This window comes from Palaemon carinicauda, chromosome 21 (assembly GCF_036898095.1).
Source record: "Palaemon carinicauda isolate YSFRI2023 chromosome 21, ASM3689809v2, whole genome shotgun sequence".
Lineage (NCBI taxonomy): Eukaryota > Metazoa > Arthropoda > Malacostraca > Decapoda > Palaemonidae > Palaemon > Palaemon carinicauda.
In genome coordinates this window covers 104368000-104389786 of record NC_090745.1, presented here as the reverse complement: position 1 = coordinate 104389786, position 21787 = coordinate 104368000, and the positions used below count along the sequence as shown (strand labels likewise).

Here is a 21787-nt window from a genome sequence, read left to right as displayed (position 1 = left end):
CCTTGGTTACCTTTGGGAGGAAAGCTTTTCTTGGTCTCGGCAAGGAAAGGCCACCGCTAGTCCTTGAGCCTCACCTTCAGACCGGAAGGAATTAACTTTTCTCCACGTCGGCATTGCCCCTCACACAGAGTTTCTAGCCGACGGACCCTTACTCGGAAAGGAGACCTTGTTCCAGGACTCCATGCATCAGAGGTCTCCTGACCTTGATGACAGGTCTCCGGCTTGTGTTGGCGAAGCCCATGGGACACCCTTAGCGTCTCTCATTCATGACGATGGGCCAAGTAATGCTCCACCTAGTTTCTGGCAGCTCAGATTCCAGAATCCGAACCCTTCGGTCTGGGAGTCCTTTGTAACATCACCAATGATAAATGGTTATTATGCCAAAGGGAAACTGGAGGCCCTTCCTCAAGAAAACGACAAGAGCTCGCCCCAAGCGTCAACACTCTTCATCAGCACGAGGAAGGTCAAGAGGAGAATCATGAACACCATCTCTGTACGTATTATTTACAAGGTCATTGACTTTAGACTGAATCCAGATTCTCCTCAGACACTTTGACCCAGAGCACACGACATTGTGAGAATTGCTACGTCCCTGGCGTTCAAATGAAACTACTTTGTAACGCAGGTTCTACAAACGACCTTCACCGCCCACTATCTGCAAGACGTAATCCAAAAGAGATTTGATACGTTTTCTATAGGTCCTATGGTGGCTGCACAATAACTGGTTTAACACTTCAAGCTTCTTGATGGACAAGTAGCAGGAGGTTGAGGGCATTGGTTACCCAGTTTTAGTCTGAGTGAATGAATAAGAATGACTTGCTCTCTCTTTTCTTCATCCGCCCCTCTCGGGGAAATCAGCAGCATCCAGGGTCTCCTGCACAGCTGACCTCAACCAACACATTGTTCCCTTGTGTAACCTGGCGAGGTGGTATTGAGAATGTCTTGGTGACCTCGGATGATTCCTATGACTTGGAAGAACTCTTACCTTAACAGCCACATTGTTAGTATCACAAACGCACAGCTTGTGTAGGCTGCAGACCATGCATAGCAAGGTTTTATTGAGGTGCAGGGTTTCCACCTATGTGCTAACACACTCAAAGGGGAATCCCCGGGTAAAAGCCACAAAGCCAGATTGGCAGGGACATCCACCCTCCTAATGGTGGATCAACCCTTATAAATAGCGTTGGTTTGTATTCCAGCTATGGAACAAATGACAAATTTGGAAGTAATTTGTATTTTTCCTAACTATACAAACCTGTAGCTATTTATACAGATTTGGCCGCCAACCCAGTCCCCCTTGAAATCCAACCTCCAAGCAAAGTGAGTTACAGTCACAGATGTGTGAGAGGGGTAGCCACTACCTCCCACCCCTCCCAGTATGGGTGGTTAACCCTTGCTAAAAGTCTAATGGCTTGTCTTCCAGCTTCAATGAAAGTAATACCCCTATAAATAGCTGCAGGTTTGTATCGTTTGGAAAAATATGAATTACTTCCAAATTAGTAAATTTTGTGCTAAATGTTCTCTGAATAGGTTACTTTGATAAGACAAAGATCCTCATTTCCTCGAGTTTCTTGTCGAGAGCAATTATGTTATGAAGTTCATGATGTGCAGAGTTCCAAAATAACCTTGAGGAAGAATGTTACATCAATTTATAAAAGGGTTTATGTAGGGACTCTAAACATGAAAGAAAAATAGATAGTGAAATCGGGCCGAAGGTTGAGACCAGGCTAGACTAGTTGGTTTGGGTGGTGATGTAGAAATTAAGTGTTCAGATCGAGAATGAAGAGACCGATTAATGAGAGTGATAAGCTTACAGTCTTTATAGAATAGTTCCTGTGATTCAGTAGGTGGCAGTGTTCTTGGCCTAACCTATTCTGTTTTGAACACTTAAGTAAAAGTTTTTTCTTTATGCCTGCAATCTCTCAACCCATAGCAAGCGTCATGATTCAAGCTCTAGCGAGTCTGGATCGCGGTCCCCCCAGGTGAAAGCTTCCTTTCACGGCAGAGTTTTGTTTTCAACCCCCCCCCCCTCGCGAGCTTTGCTCGCAAAGTGATTCAGTCTCACTGAGCCTGAATTGCAGCACCAAGGGTGAAAGGTAACCTTTCACCTGGAAGTTGCTTTACACAAGTGATCTCGCAACACCTTGAGATCCAGACTCGGAGTGAACCTAAATCGTAATTATTATTATTATTATTATTATTATTACTTTGCTAAGCTACAACGCTAGTTGGAAAAGCAGTATGCTATAAGCCCAGGGTCTCCAACAGGGAAAATAGCCCAGTGAGGAAAGGAAACAAGGAAAAATAAAATTAATAAGAAGAGTAACATTAAAATAAATATCTCCTATATAAACTATAAAAACGTGAACAGAACAAGAGGAAGAGAAACAAGACAGAATAGTGTGCCCGAGTGTACTCTCAAGCAAGAGAACTCTAACCCAAGGAAGTGGAAGGCCATGGTACAGAGGCTATGGCACTACCCAAGACTAGAGAAGAATGGATTGATTTTGGAGTATCCTTCGCCTAGAAGAGCTGCTTACCATAGCTAAAGAGTCTCTTCTACCCTTAACAAGAAGAAAGTGGCCACTGAACAATTAAAGTACAGTAACCCCTTGGATGAAGAATTATTATTTGGTAATTTCAGTGTTGACAGGTGTATGAGGACAAGGGAGAATCTGTAATGAACAGGCCAGACTATTCGGTGTATGTGTAAGCAAAGGGAAAGTGAACCGTAACCAGAGAGAACGACCCAATGTAATACTGTCTGGCCAGTCAAAGGACCTCATAACTCTCTAGCGGTAGTATCTCAACGTGTGGCTGGTGCCCTGGCCAACCTACTACCTTTAAGGTGAAAGCTAGTCTTTCACCTGGGAGTTGCTTTACACAAGTGATCTTGCAACCCTTGCAATCCGGACTTGGAGGGAACCTAGATCGCAACGCCAAACGTGAAAGGTATCCTTTCACCATTGAGTTTGGCTTGTAACAAGCACTCTCATTGCTTGCAATTTGGATCACAGAGTTGCTCTTTAGGACAGTGACTCTGACTAGGCCTCTAAAGTTCATGAAGTATTTAGGAATCTAGAATACAAAAATAGTTTTACAGCTTGTTCATGGACATCACTCAAACCTTCGAGTTCAAGGTTGTTTTCTTACGAGACACTTGAGGTCCTGCAATAGCTACTTGTATGCTTGCATGCTATCCAGCGTTCACAATTGAAGAGTTAATGGAAACATTCATTTGAGAGCCTGAGTCTCTGTCGTAAGGCAAGAAATAAAGTTTTCAGATGATTTGATGTAAAGTAGTAGGTTGGCCAGGGCACCAGCCACATGTTGAGATACTACCGCTAGAGAGTTATGGGGGTCTTTTGACTGGCCAGACAGTACTACATTGGATCCGTCTCTCTGGTTATGGTTTACTTTCCCTTTGCCCACACATACATTGAATAGTCTGGCCTATTCTTTACAAATTCTTCTCTGTTCTCATTCACTTGAAAACACTGAGATTACTTAACAATTCTTCTTAATCTAAGGGATTAACTACTGCACTGTATTTGTTCAGTGGCTACTTCCTCTTGGTAAGGGTAGAAGAGACTCAGTAGCTATGGTAAGCAGCTCTTCTAGGAGGACACTCCAAAATCAAACCATTGCTCTCGAGTCTTGTGTAGTGCCATAGCCTCTGTACCATGGTCTTCCACTGTCTTTGGTTAGAGTTCTCTTGCTTGAGGGTACACTTAGGCATACTATTCTGTCTAATTTCTATTCCTCTTGTTTTATTAAAATTTTTATAGTTTATATAGAAAAGATTTATTTTAATGTTACTGTTCTTAAAATATTTAATTTTTCCTTGTTAAATTTCCTCACTGGGCTATTTTGCCTGTTGGAGCTCCTGGGTTTATGGCATCCTGCTTTTCCAACTAGGGTTGTAGCTTAGCAAGTAATATTAATAATAATAATACTCTCTCTCTCTCTCTCTCTCTCTCTCTCTCTCTCTCTCTCTCTCTCTCTCTCTCTCTCTCTCTCTCTCTCTCTCTCTCTCTCTCTCTCAAGAATGAAATAAAAATCCTGGGTTAAACTGTTAAGGGTCTCTCTCTCAAAAGAATGAAATAAAAATCCTGGGTTAAACTGTTAAGGTTTAAAAAATATTTTGTACGACTTGGTGATGAGAATTCAGTTGTATAAAAGAAATAAAAATTGCTTTAGGTTTGTAACTTCTCTTTTTGTGAATACACGATCATGATCGTGCATTTGACTCAATCTTAGAGATAGCAACAAGAATTCATACATGCTTGTGTAAGACACTACCCTTCGCAAAGTTAGAAACTATAGAATGCACTAATACAATGGTAATGCGTTTGCCTAGCATTATGCATGATGTGAGATTGATCGTGTTCTTTTTTATCTGTTTCTTCACTTGCCTTTAGTTTTCTTGAAAGTTTTATTCATATAGATTTCTTTTGGATGAACTATTGTTTTCACATTAAAGTTACCTGCCTCAGGGAAGTAGCTGTTAGCTGATGGCGATCAAACGAAACAAAACAGTCCCGTTTTCTTTTGTTTAAGTATGTTGTCTTTAAAGACCGTTGAGTTGGAATTTCAATGAATACGTCTTCCGTTCTTTTCTCCTCCCTTGGAAGAAATAGGGTTAACCAGTCCTTTATTTAAGACGAAGAAACTACAATAGTTGATGTTGTTTAGTTTTCTTTTTTAAACAATCCCTGATTACAATCCGTTTACGTCTTGCCTCCTCCTTTGGGCAAGCAAACGTTGGATTGACACTCCGAGACATGCAGCTCAAGTACATTTACACACAGCAGATGTTTCAAACATTGAAACATTTTCCACCAGTGGGTGATTTTGCCAATCTATTTAGCAATTTCTCTTGTTCACTCTCTCAGTAGAGCTTCACTAGATGGACTATTATATTCCTACCAATCTGAAACCAAGGGTCTGGGGGAGTCCAGCTGCGGATATCCCTTCGCGCAGTGTTACCATGTTTTAACCAATGCTACTTGACTGTTAGTCAGTGAGTCACCAAATTTGAATGTGCATTGTCAGGCTTGAAATGTGTGTGTGTGTGAACACCACATATTGTCATAAAGTACGTAATGTGAGTGAGATTGAATTACAGCATGGCCATTGCCAATAATTTTCATTGTTTTCTCTTTCTCTTTGTGTGGTTGTAATCTTTATATTACCTGTCTTTGCCTCGTCTGTTGAAAATACTGGCTTACGTTGAAGGCAATTTCTTTGGTGTGGCTGTGTAGATCCGAGAGAGTTGATGAGCTGTTGTTGTGTCTGTATCAACTCATAAAGAGAACAGAGTACTGGTGGGCTGTCGTCAGTATATATAAAAAAAACTCTACTGAGCTGTGTGGCTTGTCTGATTTTAAATCTCTAACTTGTCTATTAGCTCTCAAATGACCCATTAATAAAATATGGCTCATGTACATGTACATTCTATTGCAGTGTGTGGCTTGTCTGATCTTAAAACTTAAACTTCTTAGCTCCCATCAGAATGACCATTCATTCGTTACACCCGGCTCACATATACAACAACGCTGAGCACATGTTCCACGGGGCATTGTAACAGAGCAGAACAGCAACACTAAAATATGTTTGCCCCATTTTCTTTATTGTTGTACAAGTGTCTCATGCAATACAACGTTTACTTTCCTTTAATATGCCAAAATATTTACGTTTATCTTGTATCAGTATGTGTTTACCTGTCTATAATGTCGGCCTAAATCAGATAATTAGTGCATCACTTGTTTAGAAAGCAAGACAATGGTGTACAGCATCCGAAGACCCTGTCAGCAGGATCTAGTCAACTTTAGGCGTGCCCCATATCGCTGGTAGCTAGATTATATGTTTTTATATTCCCTGTTACGTCCACAATCTCCTTACGAGTGGGAGTTAAGACGTCTGGTCCCGTTTGTATAGATTCACAAACCTGTGAATTATATATAGACCATCACAGTTACATTCCTGCGCTCATAATCACTTTCGCACGGGCTGTTAACCTCCTGGTATTGTCAGGCCATTGGTCAACAAGGTGTCAGGATGCTCATCCCTCGCAGTACCATGCTCGGATGCAGTAATCCCAGAACAAAAGTTTCAGCCAGTTGAAGGGACTTTCACCCACCTATTAGGTAAGTCTCCATAGTAAAGAGAAAATGGTTTGTATTTGTGTAGGATCGAATGATAAATTTGGGAGTAATTTGTTAACTAAAGAAACCTAAGCTCTTTACACATACTGTCCTTTACCTGCCATCACTTACCCTGAAGAAAGTCCCATCTGCAATCAAAATGAAGAAGGTATAAGTGAGCTGTATGGGGTGCTTCCCCCGCTACTACCGTTAACAGCTGATATATTTGTTGACACCTCGTTAAAAGTTTTATGGCTGTTTCCCAGCTTGCGATAACATCTATATCCATATTAAAAAGCTTCATCATCTCCTACGCCTCTGTTAGATTTCGCCAGTCGTCTCTATCTTGAGCTTTTAATTCAATATTCTCTATTCATCATCTCCTACTTTGCGCTTCATAGTCCTCAGCCATGTAGGCCTGGGTCTTCCATCTCTTCTAGTGCCTTGTGGAGCCCAGCTGAACATTTGGTGAACTAATCTCTCTTGGGGAGTGCGAAGAGCATGCCCAAACCATCTCCATCTACCCTTCATCATGATCTCATCAACATATGATACTCGAGTAATCTCTCCTATAATTTCATTTCTAATTATGTCCTGCCATTCAACTCCCAATATCCTTCTGAGGACTTTGTTCTCAAATCTACTAAATCTATTGGGGATTGTTTCATTGTCATACTATGACTCATGTCCATAGAATAACACCAATCTCATTAAACTGTCATATAATCTGATTTTTATAAGTAAATTCAGGCAATTTGATTTCCAAATTTTTCTTAACCTAGCCATTGTCTGATTTTCTTTTTTCAATCTTTCACTAAACTCTAATTGTAAAGACCGTGTATTGGAGATCATAGTTCCTAAATACTTAAATGATTCACCACTTTAATCCTTTCTTCCAATGATATTTCATCTTCCATTGCATACTCCGTTCTCATCATCTCTGTCTTTCTTCTATGTATCTTTAGCCCAACCTTATGTAATATTTCATGCATTCTGGTAAGCAAGCATTGCAAATCCTGTGGTGTTCTGCTTAGGTTTGTATAATTAAGATAAATGCAAATTTCTAACAAGAATTTGAAATCTGAAGCTTTATTGGTTTTGTGACTCGAGCAATGACCATTCACCAACCCGATAGTTTTTTATCGACCCTTTTGAGGGTTCCATTGACCCTTGGGGTCGATATCGACCAATTTGAGAACCCAGTGCTACCTTGAGATTTGTTTTCTCTTTCCCACATGCCAATAGTTTATTTAGATTTCCTCCAGGAATTGTGCCGTGATTTGCAAAACACAAAGGGGGAGTTACTCTAGCTTTAGGTGTAATGGAGCATTTCACTGGGCGACACAGGTTCCTCGCCCAGAAATAGATTTTTCCTTCGACAAAATCCCTTTTTTATACTGTAAATCCATGGAATATTGATCAAATTTGTGAGCTCATCCAGGTTAGTTTGTCCAGGGTTTAAATTTCATTTATATTATTTAGGCTCTTTTCTTATCTTAGCCACCTTCATATAAGGGTAGGATTCTGGGAGGTGAACCATACATAAGATTCATAAAAAATAAAATGGGTAAGATTCATTGAAATAAACACAATTTTAATACTGTAATTAAACTTATTTCAATATGGGAGGTACTCTGGTCACAATGTCATCGAGTTATGATGATTCACTGTTACAAACAGCCTCCCATATGATACTTTAGAAATTAGTGTAATTCAGTTTCGAGTCCTTTCCGATGCTTAGAGTAGTTAATGCAGTTGTCTAGCAGCATAATAGTGTGTTACGCATAACTAGCATCAGTTCGCCGTCTTAGCTTACGATATGCATTTGGGATTTCGGTATTGCTCTTATTTTGTTATTTTTATGCATTTTTTTTTTACTTTGCATCATGTCTGGAAAAAATAAGGGAGACTTCTGATGGCAGTGCATCCAAGAACAGGAAAGCCATTACGATGGAGCTCAAAGTGGGCATAATAAGCTGAAAGAAAATGCGAGATCCCTACTAACATATGTCGGGTCTTAGATGTTAGTTGTTCTACATTTGCAACTATCACCAAGGATAAACATTGTATCCTTGAAGTCGTGAAAGGAACCGCCCCTTATAGTTGATAATTTTTATGAAACAGTGCAGTGGTCACATGATTGAGATGGAGAGGTGTTAGTGTTCTGGTTGGATGACCAGAATCATTGGTGTATTCCAGTGACCCTTATTTTAGGCCTTGAAAAGTCAAAAGGGGAAAGGGAGTGAAAGTGAAGAGTTTATGGTCAGTAGGGGTTCATTTATGAGATTTAAGGCTTGTGCCCATTTGCATAACCTTATGGTACAAGGTGAAATTCCTAGTACTCCTAATGAAGCAGAAAGTGAATTCCCTGATGTGTTGGCTGAGATTATTAGGGAAGGTAGGTTTTGTGCTCAACATGTCTTCAATGTGGATGAGACTGGCTTATTCTAGAAGCGTATGCTGATCATGACATACATCATAAAGAAGATGCACCAGGATACAAGTTGGCAAGGAAAGACTGACTGCATGCTGAAACCTATGCTTTTGTATCGTGCTGAGAATCCCAGTGGGTTTAGAAGAGTCGGCTACTCATCATCTGGAAGTCTAATAGGAGGGCATGCGTTACCCTATTGTTTTTTGAGGACTGGTTTTTCAACCACTTTGTACCTGAGGATGAGTGGTATTGTGCTAAGAAGGGCCAACTCTTTTAAAGTGCTATTATTGCTGGACAATGCCTCTGGTAACTGCCAACTTCGCTGACTTCCATCCCAATGTCAAGGTGATTTACTTGCCACCTAACGCTACTTCCCTGTTACACCCTATAAAAGGGGTAATAGCTTCCTAAGGACTACTTCCTTCGTAGGACAATTGCCATGCTTTTCGTGGCAACAGAGAAGGAAAAATACATGACCCTCAAGATGTTCTGAAAGTCCTAAAACAACAGAGATGCCTTCAAGAACTTTGCTGAATCTTGGAATGAGGTGAAGCAACCAACATGAATGGTGTGTGGAGGAAGCTTTCCTCAAAGTTTGTCAAATATTTATTCGACTGATGAGACAGTGGAGGCTGTCGCCAAGAAAGTTGTTGACCCTATAAAGCAGTTGGATATTGAGGTGCATGATGATGATGTCATCAAGCTCCTGGAATCTCATGGAAAGTTGTCTGCTGAGGACCTCATTTAGCTGAAGAGCCAGATGATTGCAGAAGAGGAACACCTCGATCCCGGAGCCCAAGAAATCTACAGCCAAGGTCATGGGAGAAGGTTTTGCTTTGCTAGAAAGAGCAATGGCAAGTTTGAGGAAGAAGATCCAAGCATGGAAAGGTTTATGAAGGTGTCGGGAGGGGTTCATGGATGCTGTGAGGTGTTACAAGGAGATCTTGGATGAGAAGAAGTAGCAATCCCGCTAAATAAACCTGATATACTTTAAAAAGGTAGAGGCCTGCACTTGAACGTCAACCCTTTCCTCTCTGCAGCACCTCCAACTTCTCAAACACCTCTTCCAGTATTTCATTCCAACTCTCCAGCTTCTTCAACATCTCATTCTGACTCTCCAGCATCTACCACTTCATCCTCCCAATAAGCTTGTCTCTTAACCCTTTTACCCCCAGGCTCTTTGGAAATTTCCAACCCTTAACCCCCAAGGGGTTATTTTTTTCCCAGCACATTTTGCAGTATATTTATTTTAAATTGCTCTAACAGCCTTAATTTTTGTCATAGAGAGGTCAGGTTGGTCTCATTCTCTTGGAAAATGCCTGAATTTTTTCAAAAATTATAAAAAATAAATGAAAAAAAAATTTTTTATAGCATTTTTTTGCAAGGACGTACCGGTACGTCCATGGGGGTAAAGGGATGGGTTTTGTGAAACGTACCAGTACGTCCTTTGGGGGTAAAAGGGTTAACCACAAGCAGTGCCCCTTCCACTCAACCACAAGCAATACCCCTACCAGTGTGCAGACCAACCACTGGATGAAGTTAAGGAATTTTTATAACGTACAGTATTATTTAGTGCCTGCTAGTACTGTATGGTGTAGTTATACTACTTTATAGGGTACAGGTATTTGTATATATAGGACATAGTAATTTATGAATGATGAGGGATTTTTTTTTTCTAAAAGTATATTATATATATGCAGTATAAATGATGAGGGATTTTTTTTTTCTAAAAGTATATTATATATATGCAGTATTTGTTTGTACTGTATGTATCTGCCTAGGGTACAATATGTTATGTAATCTATAAATCATACTGACTACGCATCGTAAGAACAGATCTCGTTTGTAATTTGAGGACCTGTATGTACTTACCAGTGGCCCTTGCCACCTCCCAACCCAACTGGATAGTGATGTTAAAAAGTTTTTACACTTCAAATATGAAGTATATAAAGGTGATATTATTTACCATTGAGTATCACAGATGGTAATGGAATTATTCAGATTTTTTAATGATGGATGCAGAAAGCAAGGTAGGTGAACCAGGCAAGGTTTGAAATAATAAATTTGATTAAATTTATTTTTTTTAGAAATGAATGACAGTGAGTAGGGTAGCATAATGCTGCAATAGGTCCAGCATTATATAATGTTTAGCGCAAAAGGTTCCTAAGCCATAGTGAACGTATAGATTTGCCTAACCTTAACCCTTATAAGCCATAGTGAAAGTATAGATTTGCCTAACTTCAACCCCCTTCACTTATATGGTGTTGATGTACCGTTTATTCATGTTTCAAGTGAACGTAGTGGAGAAGAATTACCAAATTACCATCATATGTACAATTTTCCCACTAAACAATATTAGTTTTACACTCTGGTAATGATGTGGAGACCTTTAATATATTTTAGTACTGTATAGAATTTTGTATTTTGTAGAAAAGAATGATTTTATCTTTGTATCATGGTTTGGATAGTTTGATGAATATTACTAGTCTTCAGTAGTATTTAAATATTTTTCCTTCAGGAATCACAAGTGCTGCTAAATACCTCATGCTGTTAAGTAAGCAAACACTTTTGTAGTCTAAGTGTTAGTATGCAGTTTTGTTTGCAGTGAGAGAGTGCTTGACCTACTGTATTAATTATTGAAATCCTATAGCAAGGGTCGTTTCTTTGATTCAAGAAGTAATTAGAAAAATATGTTTGGATTTATATTGTTTGTTAAAGTTCTGTATTTCTGAACCTCTTGACATGCTGTGTTTCTGAATTTGGGTAGAATTTAACCATATCCCACACGCTTCATATTGCATGTAATTTTGTCTACCCAGAATGACAATCCTCCTAGCAATCCTCCACCTAATTTTAGAAGCTATGAGATCTGTATAATTGCTTCTTTGATTTACAAGTAGGATTAAGCTTTTTATTTAAAATGTAAAACTTGATTTTTTAGTTTAAAAATACAGGCAGCAATTTTACTGTAGTCTTGTAAAGATTTACAAGGAATGCTTTCATTCTAAACTTTACCATTTTTTTGATAATTTTTTATTCTTGATTTCAATGCTATGTTCATTTAGAATGTAAAATTAATCGTAGACTTTATTTTTTTGTTTGTATACAACATAAGACACTTGTTTAAACTTGGATAACTATTGGTTATCCCAGCAGGTGAAGGGTGTGAGCAAGGAGCTTCGCCCCCTTCCCAACCGAGACATTCACTTTTGATTCGGCTGCTGTTTAATATGCATGTCTGCCAGTATCTTACCAAACTTTCTCATTTTCTTTTAATATAGCAGGAAGTGAATTCAGATGTGGACTTCTAATAATGAAAGTGAAACAGGATGTTTGCACCTGCTGAGGAAGATTGAATACTGTAATTGCTTTATGAGTAAACTGGCTGTAGATCCACACTCCCCCTATGCATCTTGTAGCGGGTATGGTTGTTCGTAATTATCCTCATGCACTGAGTGTAGGTTGTGACCTCCTGTGCAGTGGCAGGCGTACAGTCAAAAGGGGAAGATGCGAGCTAAACCTTCACCACAGTATGTCTTGGCAATGCCCAAGAAGACAATGAAGTCTTTTTCTGCTTCAGTCTTTCCAGGGGATGTGAATGCTTCCGCTGCCCGTGTTAGGCGCAAGGAGCCCTTGGATCTGCTTCAGCGCCGTTTTTAGGTTTTGGGTACTCCCAGTGTTTGCCGAACACCTTTGGAAATTGGAAGCTCTTTGTCTGTTACTATACATATGTGTTGACGACGAGTTTGACCTATGAAAGATTTGGACTTCATTAGGTTTATCAGGTAGCCGTTCGATGACTATTAACAGAGCTTGTAGTTGGTGTCCCTGATGATCCTGGTGATGCCAGTGGTGAAAGGCATAGTGGTGCCCACTGTATCAGGGACTCCTGTTCCCCCCCCCCCTTCCAAAAGGACTGTGAATGCCTGTAAAGTGACTCCTTTGCTGGCACCGGAGGTGTTGGCCCCAAGATTCAGTATAAAAAGGCCTCAAGGGCCAGTGTGCATGTTGCCTGTGTGCCTGGGGTTATTCCAATCCATGACCTGTTCCTAGTGTACCCAACCTCTTCCTCAGTGTCTGTCACCTTGACCCTTGTGCTCGGAGGTCCAATATTGATATTACCTGCTCCCTCTGTGCCAGTGGTGGTTGCTCTGGCCCTGTTTGTTGCAGTGTCGTTGGACCCTATGAGCGTGCCTTCCCTCTCCCGTGACAGTACTTCCAAATCTTGTGGCTCCTGTTGGAGCAACCCATGTGTTTTCTTCCCCAGGGGAACATTGTTGTTCCTTGTCGCTCGGATCTCGACCCTTGCAGAGCTTGGAGCCAGGAAGATGAAGAAACATGCATGCTGTTCTTCCTCTTCTTCTAAGAGGAAGAGATGTTAGAAGTCCAGGAAGGCCCATCATAATCTTATGAAAAGGGCTTCATTTGATACCAGCTCTCTCTTGGGTGAGTGTGGGGAGGATGGCACCCATGTGGCCTTTGACCCTATGCCACATCCCCGGCCATCACGATTGCTGGCAGGAACAGGAGTGCACAACCAGCTCCATACACTTTCTATTTCCAAATTAATAGAAGAGCTTTGTTGACCTCCATCTCACTTGTCATGGTTGGGAGGTGGTGGCGGAGGGATCTTTTCCGTGCTGTTCCTCCGCCTCGATCTGCATAGGGAGAAGTATTTGGTACTCTGTCTGTCTCTGCTGGGATTCTCCTCTAATTGCTGTTGGCCTTCATCAGCCACTGATTATGTACAAGGTTCTGTCCTTGGGGTGGAAGAGGCATACCCATGGGCAGGGTGTAGAACCTGCGGTGCATCGTCCAACACCCTCTGCACTCAGGGTCTGGCTGTTCCAGAAACACCGGAGTGCAGTGGCAGACTACCCGAGTTGGAGAGTTGGTAAGTGTTGGTTGGTGACCTGGGAGAGGCAACCTTGGCACCTCCTTGATTAAGAACCTCGGTCTTCGATTGGCACTTAAGTGCCTCTCAGTGCTCAGGACCCTTTTTGGAGTTGCAATGGTCGGAACGAGTTGATTTGGGCCTTGATCATGTTGATAATCAGATCTCTGAATCTGAAAACATACTTGAGGCCATTTGGTCAAATAAAATCCTCGTTGTGCAGTAATGGGGGGGGGGGGGGGGGGGGGGCTCTCTTGTTGTAGAGACTCGGCAAAAGGCAAATCCTTCTAGGCCTCTTGAGTTGTCTGCCTTGGACTTTCTCCAGTGTTTTCTGGCTTGACCAGAGGTCGGAAGCAGTTACGCACTGTGCAAAGACAACACGGAAGTCAACCCTGAAGTCTTAGGAGATTCTTGCTGTCTGCCAGGAAGGATGCGACTCTTCTCGGTCAGCAGTCGACATACAAGCGGGTTAACTGGGTTCTGAAGAGATGGGACACTTTGCTTTCATGTTTCTCAAAACAAGTTACCCTGGAGGTGGCCTTGTCGCTTAGGAACTCGTCAGTGTGGGGCCAAGTCTCTCCTTCCTAGGAGTTGTATGCAGCCAACCCTGGAATCTTGGTGGACTACTTTGCAGAACTTCCTGATCCAGTGTTTTGTTTTCTTCAGGGGTCTTGGGCCTTCAAAGGCAGCAGCAGCCAAACCTTCAGGTGTGGCCAAGCCTGTGGTACTGGGATCATAGAAGGTCCCAGCACCTATTCCGAGACCCTAATCGGCGCCACCCGCAATCTCTTCACAAAGAGAGCCTGTGGATGCACAGCCTTTTTGAACACCCCAACCTGGTCCTTTCAGGAATGGTGGTGCTGGGAAGAGGTAGAGGGAAACACTGATGCTGGTGTTTCCCCTATCCTGCTGCTTACATTAGGGGCATGCCTGTCTTGCCAGTGGGTATCTTTCAAGGGCCTGTTCATGAGTCATCTTGAACGTACCTGTCTTAATCTCTGTGGCATCTGAAGAATCCCTGGTCAGTTGACAGGGGTCTTCTGTTCTGTCTTGTTCTCATTCGATTCTCTGCCTCCAGTCATGTAACTGTTCTCAGATACGTTGATGGAGGTGGTGGGAAGCACACCCAGACGACCAGGTTGTAGGGTCAGAGTAGGTACCAAGAGAAAGTGCGTGGATATTCATCATATATTTAAATACAAAAACCATCTGACTTTTTATTATATCCAGCTAAATTGCAACCCTAGGCTGAAAAGCAAAATGTGCTATGAGCTGAGGGGCTCCAACAGGGGAAATAGCGCAGTGAGGAAAGAAATAAGGAAAGAAATAAGGAAAGATATAATAGTGTACTTGATGGTACCCTCAAGCAAGAAAACACTAACCCATGCCATAGAGTGGAATACCGTGGTATAGATGCTATGGAATAGCCATGAGTTGCAAATACCTCTAAAAAAATGAGCCTTCCCTAGGAAAGAAATTTTCTCAAGGAAGGTTCATGGTATTTAGTTGCAGCTTCATATCAGCCCTTTCCAGTTTCTTACTTGCATATTTTGCTCCCTAGTGCTTTGTCCTCCATGCCATAACTTTTATTTTTCCATCTTATGTTTCCGTTCTACCATTCATCCATCTCCGGTTTCATGTCGTTTCAACAAATATGGTCCTCTTCATGCATTATATGACCAAACCATTGTAATCTTTCAGTTGAACCTTCTTCAATACTGACACTACTTTGACTGTTCTTTTAATAAAAACATTACTGGTCCTATCTCTTAACTCTGCAAAAATGAGAAAGTTGAGGTGGATGAACAATTTTCATTTTATGTTTTTCAGCCTTTTTGTCCATGTCTTGGCAAACCATTGGTGGTCCAACTACACTTTTATGTAAGTTTCCTTTAAACTTCACAAAGATCCTCTTGTCTCTCAAGATTCCTGATGACCTCCATATCCAAGCACACTTTATTCTTGATAAATTTCTTAGCCTACATTGTTTCATTTGATTCAACCCTCTTGATGCCATCTAAGCCCATTTTCAATTTACTCTTCTTCTTTGGCACTCAGTAAGGTCAGTACAAGAAAATTACTCCAAGACCCGAGAGGTTTCGGGTAAAGCTCATATTGAAGTGCAGCTACGAGCGCCCCTAAACTTCAGCTCTGGACTCCCTCCCGTCTAGTTATCACTCGAATGTTCTGGCTGTCCTAATTTTCTGTTTGTTCCTACACTGATCCATCCATATCCATATACCAAGGCACTTCCCCCAATTTTGGGGGGTAGCCGACACCAACAATGAAGCAAAACAAAAAGGGGACCTCTACTCTCTATGTTCCTTCAGCCTAATCAGGGACTCAACCGAGTTCAGCTGGTACTGCTAGGGTGCCACAGCCCAACCTCCCACATTTCCACCACAGATGAAGCTTCATAATGCTGACTCCCCTACTGCTGCTACCTCCGCGGTCATCTAAGGCACCGGAGGAAGCAGCAGGGCCTACTGGAACTGCGTCACAATCGCTCGCCATTCATTCCTATTTCTAGCACGCTCTCTTGCCTCTCTCACATCTATCCTCCTATCACCCAGAGCTTTCTTCACACCATCCATCCACCCAAACCTCTGATACAAACCCAAATTCTTTACTATAGGAGATATTCTAGCGGGAGCTGGAAAATACGGCAGAAAAACTTTAACAAGGTCGTTAACAACCGGCCAGGTAATTACCCACCTGTTAGTGGTGGGGTGGACCGCCGGTCGGTAGCTGCTGTTTACCATCAGTCGAATTCTAGCCGTCGCAGTGGTAACACTGCTGCTCCTGCTTTTATTTAACTGGCAGACTAGTCTTTCTTTTTTGGTGTTTTGATTAATCCTTTTTCTTGTTCTTTGTTAGATGTGGTGTCCTCTATTATGAGGAAGTGTTCCAGGCACCTTCATATCGCCGCTGGAGGTGGATTCTCTTTCCCTATGTCCTGGGTACAGAGGTCATAGGTGTTTTGAAGGCTCCCCCTGCCAAGTATGTAGAAGTGGTCGCCTTCTCAGTGGGAGAAGTTCGAGAGAGTAGAATAGGAAGCCATAGAAGGACTCATTACCTCAAGGATCTCCGTCGAAGGTAAGGAGTCATAGACCTCTTCTTCGGCCTCTCGATCTCCCCCTTCAGACTCTTCCTCTCTTCCTTGCCTGCCTTCCTCCGGGGGGAAGTCGAGGAAGAGTAGCATCGTTGATTTAACCCCCATTCCTCTTGGTCAGGCTGATCACGTTGCCTCCCCCAGTGGGGCAATACTTTCCGCCACCGGGAATGACTCTGTTACCGCTTCCATTCCAGATCAAAGCCTTGCGTGATTTAACCCCCATTCCTCTTGGTCAGGCGGATCACGTTGCCTCCCCCAGTGGGGCAATACTTTCCGCCATCGGAAATGACTCTGTTACCGCTTCTATTCCAGATCATGTACGAGCGGTATGGCCTGCCCTTGGACTTCCTGGTTCCCCTTTGGAGGAAGTTTGGAACCAGTTCCTCGTGGGCAAGGTAGTGCCTCAGGTCCCTTCTGTTTTGGAACCCCCGGGAGTTCCGGACCTCGCCTACCTCCCACCAACTCACTCGGGGCCCACGGAAGTTTTAGTGGATATAGTAACTAAAGCTTATGCGGCGCCTACTTCGCACTCCATTGCATATCTACAAATTACAATGTCACGAGCGCAAACATCGCAGTACCTCCTCCTCCTCCCCCTCTTCATCGCCTCGCCTTATTCAGAAGCTAGGAGGGAGAGAGAGAAGAGGAAAAGGAGAGCTTGCTCTTCGCCCAGACGTTCTTGCCGGAGACACAGGCGACATAGGAAGAGACATCATCGTTCTCGCTCTTTCTCGCCTTCTATCTCTTTACGAGATTTCTCGCCGTAAGACTATAAGCGCTCTCGTCACAAACCTAAGAAGAGCGCTTCCTCCTCGTCATCGCCCTCTCCGGAGGTTAGGAGGAAGAGAGAAAAGAGGAAAAGGAGAGCTAGCGTGCCTTTACCTAGATGTTCTTGCTGAAGAGACGCGATATAGGAAGAGAAATCATCGTTCTCGCTCTTCCTCACCTTCTGTCTCTCCTCGAGACTATAAGTGCTCTTGGCATAAACCTAAGAAGAGCGCTCCCTCTCGTCATCGTTCTGCCTCGCTGTCATCTTTCTCTCGCGAGGGATCATCTAAGGAGCGCGGCCAAGGGCAAAGCACGTCCTGACTTCGAACCCTCTTCTTTGCATAATAGTTTGAGGGTTTCTGTTCGCTCTAGAAAAGTCAGTTAGAGCGCTTCTCCTCACTTTCACTCCTCATCTTCAGAGAAGATCACTCTCGCCTTCGACTTCTCAATCTCTGACCCTATGGAGTCTCGTGACAAGGAAACTTCGGTTTCCCGGTGCGCTATCCCATTGTTTTCTCGCAACTCAAGTTGCTGAAACCTCGGGCTCTCGTGCATTTAGTCTCGCTGACACTTCGGTGTCTCGTGACAAGGGAAACTTCTGTTTCCCGTTGCTCTGACCCTTCGGGTTCTCGCAACACAATCTCTAGGGGCACACACGATCACGCTGAACCTTCTGGTTCTCGTGAAACAAGTCACCAAGAGTTTTACTCTTATGATCGTACGCTCAACCAACACTGTGCCCATGACCATCAAGAGTTTTACTCTTATGGCAGAGTCTTCAGACTCCCGTCACGCAAGGTGTTCGTGCCCAATTAGCGCTACTCACGCAAATCTCCGGTCATACACTCGCGGGGTCAATCCCTCGCTCTCGTGTTTCAGACAGGACAACCTCCCCAGTTCCTTTGCTCCCTAATGAGTTAAGGATTGCGAGTCTCTCGGAAACCTCGGAAGAAGATGCAGGGGTTCGGCCCTTCTTCTCTTCGGTTGAGAGCAGGAGGGAAAGGGGAAACGTGTTAGAGAGGCTAAAAGAAAACACCCAGATAGCGGCTGCCCAGGTTACGAGGTAGCACTCGTCAACCTGCAACTTGATGAACTTGTTGGTTAACATAGTTTGCTGCCAGGAGGTTTGCCTCCAGGGGTTAGAGAACCTCCCCTTACAAGGGAGTGATAACCTTCCCCGGAATTGGGCTGCGTGAGAGAACTACCCCCCTTCCGAGGGAAAGCTTCCCCACTTCAGGCATTCAGCAACCTTCCCTCCTTCGTGAAGAGTTGCGAACAGCTCGATGAGTTTTACCTCTGCTATATCGTCCCTGAAGACTGTGTTTTCTCCCCTTGAGCTGGGGAAAAAACAAGTCTAAGGCTTGTTCCTCCTTCGGGGGGAACTTCTCCCTCGTTCGCGAGAAAGATTATTACGCCTATGCTTTTTTCCCATAGAACTGGGAGAAGGCTTATTTTGGGCGATGTCCTCCTTTGGGAGAACTTCTCTCTCGTTCGCGAGAGAGATTATTACGCCAATGTTTTTTTCCCATAGAACTGGGAGAAAGCTTGTCTAAGGCGATGTCCACCTTCAGGAGAACTTCTCTCTCGTTCGCGAGAGATTATTACGCCTGTGCTTTTTTCCCATATAACTGGGAGAAAGCTTGTCTTAGGCGATTTCCTCCATGGGGAGGACTTATCTGTCGTTCATGAGAGGGAGATTGTTAAACTTATGTTTTTCCCATTGAACTGGGAGAAAACTTGTCTTAGGCGATGTCCTCCTTCGGGAGAACTTCTCTCTCTCTCGCGAGAGAGAGATGATTACGCCTATGCTTTTTTCCCATAGAACTGGGAGAAAGCTTCTCTTAGGCGATGTCGTCCTTCGGGAGGACTTCTCCCTCGTTCACGAGAGAGAAATTATTACGCCTACACTTTCCCATGGAGCAGGGAGAAATCTTGCCTTAGGCAATATCCTCCTTCAGGAGGACTTCTCTCTCGTTGGCGAAAGAAAGGTTATTACGCCTACGCTTTTCCCCATAGAGCAGGGAGAAAGCTTGTTTTAGGCGATCTCCTTCGGGAGAACCTTCCTCCCATTCATGAGAGAAAACTTATAGGAGTTTGCTGATCCACGCTCCTCTCCCCTTCGCTTTTGGTTCTACTCCAGGGACAGAGCGACAGCCTTGTCTTAAGCGACGTTCTCCTTCGGGAGAACAAATCTACCCTGCGGAGGAGTTATTTTCATCTCCGACGTTCTTCCCCCCTCGTGCTGTAAGAAGACGTCTTTTTTAACCTACGGGTTCTCCTCACGTTGACCGCTCAGGGTCTCGTGACGGTCACCCTTTCGGCGGGCGTGATTGGGAGCCTTTGAACTCTCGTCATGTTGATCCTACGGGTTCTCATGACCGTAGGAGTCCTTTGGCCTCTGTCGCGCTGGACTTTCGAGTTCACACGTCTTGGAACTTTCGAGTTTGTTATGCTGAGTTGTCAGGCTCTCGTAACAATTAGCTCAGTGTCCACGCACGCACGCAATTAGCGCTATGCGCGCGATCATCATCATCATCATCATGAGTTTTACTCTTATGACAGAGAGTCTTCTGACTCTCGTCAATGGTCTTCGCCATTACCTCTAGACACTCTGACTTTAACAGTTCTTCCCCTTTCGATAAGAAAGATACGATAAGATAAGATATAAGGTTTGTCTGCTACTCGTGTCTCCACTTTACCTGTAATAACACGCTAGGATTTAACGCAGACTGAGGATTCCTCGGGAGAGCTGCCATCGAGGGGCTTAGAATCCTCCTATTTAAGGACTCTAAGAACTATGTGTAATATCTCATGCCTCGGCGATTTGCATCTTTCTCCTCGACCTCTTGACGCTCCAGCCTTAGACAAGCTATGTCGTCCACCCCAAACCCTAAGACCAGAATTGACCTTCTGGCTGTGGCCTGATTGGTAATGTCTCTGACTGGTGTTTGACAGTCTGGGATTAGAGTCCCGCTCAGACTCGTTAGTGCCATTAGGTCCTGCAACCTTACCATCCTTGTGAGCTAAGGTTGGGGAGTTTGGGGGAGCCTATAGATCTATCTGCTGAGTCATCAGCAGCCACTGCCTGGCCCTCCCTGGTCCTAGCTGGAATGGACAGGAGACTTGGTCTTTGACCATATAATATATGGTCAGTCTCTAGGGCATTGTCCTAACAGGAACCAGTTCAGACTCCTTCCCTTTAGATGAAGTTTGACTGCAGAGCTCGTTCGGATATTGGTTGCTATCACTAGCTAATCATTTAAGGATCTCACAAGATAGGCTATTGAACCTAAAGCCCAGAAGATGACTTTCAGAGAATGTTAATATCTGTTATTTAAATGATTTCTATCCTGTAGATATGAGTTAACAAAACACTAAAGGGATTAAAACCAATAATGTTGTACATCTGTAGCCAGAATGAACGGCACCCATAACTAAAGTTCTTTACCTATCCAACTAAAAGAGTGGAAATTTGTTGATGAGTGGATCAGAATTCAGGTCCAAGGATGTCTGGAAGTCCTCCCTCATGGAAAACTGCTTTAGACTGTTGTGGGCTTACTGCAGAAACCAAGAACATGGCTATAATTATAAACTCAATTTTCATACTGCACCTTCTTGATTGCCTGCAATATTATCCTTGACCTTGCTTTACTGTCTAAGGCTTTGAACTTCTTATGGCTGCCTGTATGAAAAGAGAGAACCAATGAAAAATAAAGAATAAAATAAAAATTATGAATGTTGATGACTTGACACCACTGCTGTGCAATACCCTGAGGAGATTAAGTTTAAGGTTGTGTACAGTGACACACTTACAGCAAAAAGGTTAGGTATTTCCAAGTGTTGCATGAGCAATAATTCTTCTGTCTGGAAGACAAATAGCTGTGACTGAGAACAATTAAGACCACGAATGTGAGCATAAAATGATTGATGAGGGTTTGATAAAATAGTTTTCAAGCTCTATTAAATAACAGTACTGTACCTTCAGCATAAATGTTATTTCTATTGCATTTTACAATTTTTTTTTACTTTGGAGATATCCTTTTCAAATACAGTTGTATTAAAATTGTTTTATATGGTTGGAAAATGTGTCACTGTCTCTTGCTTATCCATAGGACAGGTACACAATATCCAATGAACTATAGCATGTCTTAATCAGTTCTATTCACACATAAAAATACCTGATCATGGAAAAATTATTAAAACATTGCATAAAATTTTTAAAATTTTAATTTTCAATGAAAGTACTTTGTAATGTTATTTGTTTTTCAGCACACCGATTGGAAACCTAACGAGACTAACGGTAGAATTTGTACATATTACATGTATATAATGTTCCAATAGACATGTATAGTTTCTTTTATAATTTAAAGTTTGAAGGGTTATTATGTACATTTCTTTTAGTGAGAGTTATAGTCATTACAGAAGGTCAA

At 42.7% G+C, this 21787-nt stretch overlaps 1 protein-coding gene across 2 annotated transcripts in view; it reads left to right on the top strand.

Annotated features, from left to right (window-relative positions):
* LOC137615385 (dnaJ homolog subfamily C member 11-like) overlaps positions 1–21787 on the top strand; it is a 103813-nt gene extending 82026 nt beyond the window's left edge. The window contains exon 13 of one of the 2 annotated variants that reach the window (XM_068345203.1): positions 21627–21787. In XM_068345203.1, coding sequence (XP_068201304.1) covers positions 21627–21646 — 20 coding nt within the window. In that variant the 3' untranslated portion in view covers positions 21647–21787. Of the gene's footprint in view, positions 1–11098; positions 11117–21626 lie in introns of those variants that run through there. The other variant, XM_068345205.1, reaches the window with a different exon arrangement.